This window comes from Gadus macrocephalus, chromosome 5, assembly GCF_031168955.1.
Source record: "Gadus macrocephalus chromosome 5, ASM3116895v1".
Taxonomy (NCBI): Eukaryota; Metazoa; Chordata; class Actinopteri; order Gadiformes; family Gadidae; genus Gadus; species Gadus macrocephalus.
In genome coordinates this window covers 21607516-21615732 of record NC_082386.1, presented here as the reverse complement: position 1 = coordinate 21615732, position 8217 = coordinate 21607516, and the positions used below count along the sequence as shown (strand labels likewise).

Sequence of the window (8217 nt, the reverse complement as noted above, 5' to 3'; positions counted from 1 at the left end):
CTCATTTGTGGAACTCGTTTATTATTCTGTTACAATTCATAATAATATGAATAATGGGACATATTTACATATCATATACATATGAACAGTGCCTAGGTCGACCTGCCGCTTCATCACGTGTCAGAAGACTCTGTTCCTCCGGAGCTGCTCCGTCTCCGTTTCTGTCCCCCCCCCTCCCCCCCTCCCTCTGCGTCCGGGGTGCTCCCCTTTGGGACCCCGGGAAAGCTCTGCCCGGGTCCCAGCACCTGACGGACCGTCATGTTGACTCTGGAGCTCTGGATGTACCTGGAGCACACGGCCCAGTCCTCCCCGTCGACCCCCCCCTCCCCCCGCTCCGGTGACCCCTGACCTCTGCTCAGGCTGGTCCCGAGGCCGCAGGGGGGAGGGGGGTCCTGTAGGATGCGCGGCACGGCGTGGTAGAGAAGGCGACTCTGGCCCGACATCACCATCACGTCCCCGCTGTGCATGTACATGGCCGTGGGCGGGTCCTCTCTCCGGAGTCCGCCCAGGAGGAAGATGGCCGACTGGCCGAAACTGAGGTCGAGTAAAAACAAAAGCAGTACGACGCCGTTAAAGGGCTGGACCCAAGAGTGGTTCAACACGGAGCACAACAACAGAGCGAAAGAGATTATGGAACTAAACATCAAAAATAACATTCCCTCCCTCCCTCCCTCCCTCCCTCCCTCCCTCCCTCCCTCCCTCCCTCCCTCCCTCCCTCCCTCACCATTGAAAAGTGTTGCATTTTACACACCTGTGATTGAAAGCAAAAATGATTCCTTAAACAGATCACAGAGAAAATGCCTCGACTGGTCAGAAATGAGCCAAGCGTGGCTTCACACAGAGGCCGGTGCCGTCAACCCAAACGGACATTTCACTCAATAGCTGACCGACAACTTAATCGAACAAATTATCTCGATAATAAGTCTTTATTCTGCCCTGCAGCACCCTACCCGCATTGTTCAAGAACCTTCAAGAAAGAAACTAAGGAACCGGTTTAAGTAGCTGCAGCGGGATCTCCTTTCTCCATAGGTCCAATAGGACCTCTGTTTTATGCGGAAGCAGTTGATGCTGCCCACTTGTAGAATGCGGTGCCCTCTAATACTAGAAGGTCACGAGCAGGTTCCTTCCTGAGGTCAAAGGTCAGCTCACCAGAACGACAGCAGGGGGCGGCTATGGTCCAGCTCCGACTCGTCCACGTGGATCCCGAGCGAGGAGTCGGAGCGGTAGTAGTTGAGGATTCCCGCCTCGGCGTTGAAGCCCGGGAAGCCGGCGGCGGCGGCGACGAGGCCGGACAGGCGCTGGAGGTCGGCGGGGAACGGAGTGTGGTGCTCCGCGGAGTACGTCTGAAGGATTTAAACAAAGCGCTTAGAACGCCTTCACTAAAGTCATTTATATTATTCACCTTTAAGGACCTGATCCAGATCCATTGAGAATACATATTTAATTAAGATAGTAAACGAGGTGGCGGCGGGCCTAAGGAGAGGTATATCAAGAGGACAGTATGAACCTTTGTGTTCCAGTTGTAATGGTAGCCCAGGGTCACCCAGCGAAGCTTCTCCAGTAACGTCTTGGGTTCCTTCTTCCCACAGGGCACTCTCCTGTCGGGGAGACCGTTACACACCGCTCTCATTTTTAACAATTCAACTAAGCTCTTTCAAATATGATAACATCCACCTCCTTTGAGGAACAGGAACAGGAAGGGCTGTACCTGCGTGATTATGTCCTAAGGCCTTGGTTCACCTGAGAGTGTCGGCGCTCTTGCCCCAGATGTCGTCTGTCTCGTTGGGGGACATGTGCATGTCCAGGTTACACACGTTGGGCTTCTGGGTGTAGGTCTTCAGACAGCGCCGCAGCCAGTGGGGCTGGGAGCCGCGCAGGAAGGGGTTGGCGATGAAGATGAACCCTGGGAGCAGGAGGGGGTTGGTTTAGCCCAACTTCACAACAACATAACAATAGCCTAATGAGGAAGAAGAGTATGGTCCAGCACGGATAACATTGTGTTTAATCTCTCATCATCTCATCTCATCTTCGTCCGCTTATCCGGGGTCGGGTCGCGGGGGGAGCAGCTCCAGCAGGGGCCCCAGACTTCCCTTTCCCGGGCCACATTGACCAGCTCTGACGGGGGGATCCCGAGGTGTTCAGTCCCTCTGACCCTCTCCCCTGGGGGGTCCTAACCCCCCAGTCCCTCTCCTCCTCTCCCCTGGGGGGCCCTGACCCTACCCCCCAGTCCCTCTGACCCTCTCCCCTGGGGGGCCCTGACCCTACCCCCCAGTCCCTCTCCTCCTCTCACCTGGGGGGCCCTGACCCTACCCCCCAGTCCCTCTGACCCTCTCCCCTGGGGGGCCCTGACCCTACCCCCCAGTCCCTCTCCTCCTCTCACCTGGGGGGCCCTGACCCTACCCCCCAGTCCCTCTCCTCCTCTCCCCTGGGGGGCCCTGACCCTACCCCCCAGTCCCTCTGACCCTCTCCCCTGGGGGGCCCTGACCCTACCCCCCAGTCCCTCTCCTCCTCTCCCCTGGGGGGCCCTGACCCTACCCCCCAGTCCCTCTCCTCCTCTCCCCTGGGGGGCCCTGACCCTACCCCCCAGTCCCTCTGACCCTCTCCCCTGGGGGGCCCTGACCCTACCCCCCAGTCCCACTGACCCTCTCCCCTGGGGGGCCCTGACCCTACCCCCCAGTCCCTCTCCTCCTCTCACCTGGGGAGCCTTGCAGCCCGAAGGCTCTCCAGTCCCTGACAGGTCTCAGACCGGCTCTGCTGGCCTCGCCATCGCTCACTGCACTCACTTCTAGATTAGTTGACAAAACCTGCCAATCAGAACAGATAGAGACACACTCAAAACAACGAGAGACGCTGAGGTCGTTTATTGGCCGTTCAGGAACGGTAACTGCCGTTCCCAACAATGGTATATGACGCCAGAACGCCCCACCTCCTCCCCATAATTCGTAGTATTGCTGTAAATGTAAAGCTAAAATTATACGGAGGAGGCGGGGTGGGCTGGTGTCATATACCATTGTTGGTATATGACACCATTCCACCTGCCGCGCCACCTGAACGGCATGTGCCATGGTATGTCAGTGGTCGCGGTGGCACATGCCACAGGCCAATAAACAATCTCGGCGCTACTGACAATAACTCTCTGATTGATCAACAGTCAACATCCGTCTGATCCCGTTGGACTGAGAAGACATGAGTCAACAATAACAAGCTTCTAAATGTTGCTGCCTTTCAAATAACGTGAGGTCTACATAATATTATATATATATGGTACTCTAACCTGAAACCTATTCACAATAGTCCCTCTGCACGTTGAACCTTCAGAGTGTGTGAGTGTGAGTCTATGTGTTTGTTCAGGCCATATGTTTTGTTCCAAAACTCGGAATTCATTCGATCCCCAGGGCCATTATCGTAACAGAGATTATAACAGCCTACATAAAGACCTCTCCAGATTCAATATTGTCTCTAACCTTGTCACAGACTATCCCTTTGGAGAAGTCGAGGACGTTGCTCAGATCCGGGGGGGGATGTTTTCTCCTATAAAACTTAAATAACGTTCTGAACGCGTCCTCTCCACGCTCCACCATGGGGGCCGCCATCTTGGGCAGAGTGACCTTTGACCTCAGGAGAATACCAGATGTAAACCGTACTTTGTCCACGTATAATGGTTCCTTAAAAAAAATGTAAAAAATAATAATATTAATATTGTAAATATATGACTTGAGAATAAAATCTATAATAAATATATAGTACGGTTATATTTGGCAGACGGCAGAGTCCATGCGTGTCACGTGATAAGGTCAAAGTTTACCTCAAGGACGAAACATGGCAGCAGCAGTTCCGAAGAAGGTGTTTGAGGTGTTCGTGTCCAAGATACCATGGACTATTGCGATGAGTAAGTCCACTTTATGATTATAATGTGTGCGGACGTTAGGGTGACTGTACACCGGGTAATATGCTCCGAAGTGACACCTTAGAGACGATAACAGGGCTGGAGCCATCAGGAGACTCCTAATATACATGCTTGGCTAAAACTCGGGGTACATTATTAGTTTCAGATAACTCAAATATGTTCACATTGCGACATTAGATGCTAGATTTTGATGTTAGAAAATGGTTCACATGGTTCATTCTGCCAACTCCTGCTGATATCATATTCTGTTATTTCAGAGGAGGTGCGGGAATACTTCGGACAGTTTGGTCAAGTGAAGAAGTGCCTGCTTCCCTTTGTAAGTTGTGTGTCTGTCTGGTTGTCTGTCTGTCGGTGTGTCTGTCCGTCTGCGCGTTATCTAATACGTGTCGGGGGATTATTGTTCAAGGACAAGGAGACGGGCTTCCATCGAGGGTTCTGCTGGGTCGGCTTCACCTCGGAGGATGCTTTGATCAACGCGCTACAGAAGGACCCACACACGCTGGAGGGAGCAAAGGTGGAGTGTCAACCTTAGATGAGTTGAATAAATGTGATTCGGTCTTCGTAATACGATGATAAGGAAACCTTTAGCTACTGTTAGAGTTGGACTACTACTGAAAACCCCAAACTAGATCGTAGGAATACAAGCAGACATGCCCACATATCTTGAATGTTTTTGTTAAACATCTGTTTCTATTCAAATTGGGACATTGGATTGGATAGAAACACTCTGCTGATTAGCATGCTTCGGTGACATAAGCATGCTCTGCTTTTTTCAAATGACCATTGTGCTGTTTGATATTGGGCTGATGATGACCATTATGCTGTATGATATTCGACTGATTTCGTTTCGTTTTCCCTTTCAGATTCAAGTCCAGAAGAACAGACGCTCGTTTGCTGCGGTGAAAACCAACAAAGACTCTGACGACTCTGTACATGTGTAACCAAATGTGTCTGTTACACATGTATAGAGTCTGAGGACTCTATACATGTGTAAACAATATGTACTTTTTTTCATATTTTTCATTTTTGGTGTCCGTGTCGTTTTTTCCAATGCACAAAATATATTTTGTGACACAGCAGTTAAAATGGTCAGTCCACATGATGTGAACAAACTATCAATGTACCCAACAAGAATCACACCTATCAAATATTTATTGGGAAGCAGGTGAATATTTTGCATTTACCGTTGTTTTTTTTTATAGGCAATGTTCAGGAATATTCTCTCCATTCCATTGCTTTGTTTATTTGACTGCCTATTCTCGCAGAAATATTGGGCATGGATATTGTTATAGAATAAAAGACTTGAAGGTACTTAAAGAATGTGTCATTATTACTCAGCTCCCCTGTCGTTTGAGTGTGTTGTATTTATAGCCGAATGTATGGATTTTAGTAGATGTCTTGCTACCCTATGAAGGAGTATCTATACATGTTTGTAATGGTTGAGGACTTCACTTCTGCTATGTGTAGGTTATCCATGCACATAAACCTGGTCGCTTTTCAAATGTGTGTTTTCAAAGGGGCTTACTGCTCCCAGGACCAATGACTGACGCGCGCCCATTGAGGGCGAGTGAGTCCACCTCCATCTCCAAGTTCACATTCAGTTTCTCTGAAGAGGTAAACATCAGGATGGTTTCACGAGACGACCAGACAGTCATTATCCTTCCTTTGATCTGCATTTAAATCACAAAAAATAAATAGTGCATGTTTGGATGTTTTAAACATAATGTGAAAAATTTACATTGTAAATGTCATGCTGTCATTTCGATAAGAGGCGTGTAGCCTACTACGTATGGTATTTAGTGTTTATGTGAACTATGAAAGGGTCCGTATATTTAATTGGAAAATAATTCGTGATTTCTCGATAGTCTAGCTGGTCTATTATTTTGCTGATCAGCTGAGCGTTAGATAATAGATTCTAGCTGGTCTATTTCTTTGCTGATCGTAGTCTAGCTGGTCTATTTCTTTGCTGATCAGCTGACCGTTGCGTGTGGCGCTTATATTATACGTCATCTACTCTTCAAGTTTAAAACAATTGCATAGCGAAGTACGCTTATTTTTTACAAAAGTCGAATTGAATTGCAGTGACATTTTGAATTCATCAAACGCATACAAATATCAAATACATATGTTGCCTCTATGCCTCTGGTATAGATCGATGAGTATAGCTCTATCTGTGACGCTCTTTGACGCGGTATGAGACGTAAACACGGAACAGGTTGAGAGGTCGAGGAGAGACCGGTGACATAACGTGTGGAATCAGGGCTCCAACAAGGTAGCACACATCCTTCATGTACATGTCCTGTTCTTATTTCATCTTCATTAAACAATCGTAATTTGGTCAATGCTAATTCAACACATGCATGTTAGAATGTTCAGATTGCCGTCGCAATCCTCTCCATGAAGAGCCCTGTTCTTGAACATAGAAGAATTATCTATATAATAAGTATTGTCTGCTTAGCGACTGGCGAAAAATCCAAGTTGGTTATGTTGAGCAACTATGTACAAAACAAATCTTGTCATTGGATATGGCACAGTGGCATTTTAGCTGGACAATTTGATTATGTGGACATACATGTATGTATAGTAACAAGTTAGATGCAACAAAGGTAAATAATAAAAAAGACAATAAAGCTTTGGACACTCAACTCCACTGAAACCGTTGCCTATGTGTTGGCCATTCATCCAGCAAGGATCGATATTGATTAAATTATCTTGTGTCTGTCGTGGGTTGTATACAGTCCGTGTCATTGATCGTTTCTGTGCCCCCTCAGTGCCTCATGGCTGGCCGGCTGCTGAAGGTGTCCTCTGTGGCCACGGCGCTGGTCGCCACCTCGGGGGTGTACCTCTACACCAAACAGCTGGACCCCAACGACCTCAGCCTCGTGCGCTTCGGCCGTGCAGCCGCCGCCGTGAGTGGAACCCTTTAACGCTAAACACAAAACCAAACGATCTGCAGACACAGACACAGAACAAGTCAGCCCTTTGATGGGCATATACTCCCCTGGGTTGTATATCGGTCTACGTTATACCTATATGTATGTCAGAGATAAGAACATATTATTCATCACAAACACAAAGGCACTATTTTCTGTTACAAAGTACAGATTAGGACAGGATTTCCCCTCAGCGTCAATAAACCTCATCTTTATTCATATTTTTCAAAGTAAATGGTCTCTAATGATTTGAAGTTGACCCTTTGTCGGAAAGCTCATACAATGGCAAGGAAAGTCTCTTCATACTTGAATATGAACGTCATGTTATCCCTCACTAAATAGCGATTAACAACCATGTCTCCTGCTGTCTTCAGACCGCTGTCATCAGCTATGACTACCTCACCGCCTTCAGGAACGTGGAACCCGGCACAGATGAATACTCGGCCCTCAAATCCAAGGTAATGCGCGGTCGCCACGCCTGCTGTTTATCTTTAGCCCCTAGAGCCCCTAGCCCCTGGAGCTAGCCCCTAGCTCCTCACCTCAGCCCCTAGCTCCTCCCCTCAGCCCCTAGCTCCTCCCCTCAGCCCCTAGCTCCTCCCCTCAGCCCCTAGCTCCTCCCCTCAGCCCCTAACTCCTCACCTCAGCCCCTAGCTCCTCACCTCAGCCCCTAGCTCCTCCCCTCAGCCCCTAGCTCCTCACCTCAGCCCCTAGCTCCTCACCTCAGCTCCTAGCTCCTCACCTCAGCCCCTAGCTCCTCCCCTCAGCCCCTAGCTCCTCCCCTCAGCCCCTAGCTCCTCACCTCAGCCCCTAGCTCCTCCCCTCAGCCCCTAGCTCCTCCCCTCAGCCCCTAGCTCCTCCCCTCAGCCCCTAGCTCCTCCCCTCAGCCCCTAGCTCCTCCCCTCAGCCCTTTGTGGCTCGCTGATGTGCAGGACTTCTGAATCGTATCGTTCGTGCCGCGACAGAGTGGAAGGAGACTGTGAGCAGAATCAGCTGCTGACTCTATGTTGAAACCTGCCTCTGAATCCCTACGAGGGACCGCCTCCTTAATGTTCTCCACTCCCTCTGAGTGTCATCCCGTTGCTCTGAGTGTCATCCCGTTGCTCCGAGTGTCATCCCGTTGCTCCGAGTGTCATCCCGTTCCTCTGAGTCTCATCCCGTTCCTCTGAGTCTCATCCCGTTCCTCTGAGTCTCATCCCGTTCCTCTGAGTCTCATCCCGTTGCTCTGAGTGTCATCCCGTTGCTCCGAGTGTCATCCCGTTGCTCCGAGTGTCATCCCGTTGCTCCGAGTGTCATCCCGTTGCTCCGAGTGTCATCCCGTTGCTCCGAGTGTCATCCCGTTGCTCTGAGTGTCATCCCGTTGCTCTGAGTGTCATCCCG

At 49.7% G+C, this 8217-nt stretch overlaps 3 protein-coding genes across 4 annotated transcripts; 2 read left to right on the top strand and 1 right to left on the bottom strand.

The window, feature by feature from the left end:
- Positions 1–3: 3 nt before the first annotated feature.
- Positions 4–3623, bottom strand: alkbh1 (alkB homolog 1, histone H2A dioxygenase). Its single transcript, XM_060052907.1, has 6 exons — positions 3465–3623; positions 2696–2804; positions 1741–1903; positions 1508–1598; positions 1150–1343; positions 4–534 (listed from the first exon to the last, which is right to left on the bottom strand). The coding sequence occupies exons 1-6, from the start codon at positions 3591–3593 to the stop codon at positions 114–116; spliced, it is 1107 nt and encodes a 368-aa protein (XP_059908890.1). The 5' UTR covers positions 3594–3623; the 3' UTR covers positions 4–113.
- Positions 3624–3746: 123 nt separating this feature from the next.
- Positions 3747–5218, top strand: slirp (SRA stem-loop interacting RNA binding protein). The gene is made up of 4 exons (XM_060052910.1): positions 3747–3889; positions 4165–4223; positions 4314–4421; positions 4771–5218. Exons 1-4 carry the CDS (start codon positions 3820–3822, stop codon positions 4846–4848), a joined length of 315 nt encoding a protein of 104 aa, XP_059908893.1. The 5' UTR covers positions 3747–3819; the 3' UTR covers positions 4849–5218.
- Positions 5219–5899: 681 nt separating this feature from the next.
- Positions 5900–7379, top strand: LOC132458316 (aarF domain-containing protein kinase 1-like). Of its 2 annotated transcripts, none has more exons than XM_060052912.1 (3): positions 5900–6179; positions 6646–6816; positions 7215–7379. In XM_060052912.1, the coding sequence occupies exons 2-3, from the start codon at positions 6685–6687 to the stop codon at positions 7362–7364; spliced, it is 282 nt and encodes a 93-aa protein (XP_059908895.1). In that variant the 5' UTR covers positions 5900–6179; positions 6646–6684; the 3' UTR covers positions 7365–7379. The 2 variants fall into 2 exon arrangements, with proteins under 2 accessions (XP_059908895.1, XP_059908894.1); XM_060052911.1 differs by having other exon boundaries at positions 5901–6179; positions 6679–6816.
- The last annotated feature ends 838 nt before the right edge of the window (positions 7380–8217 follow it).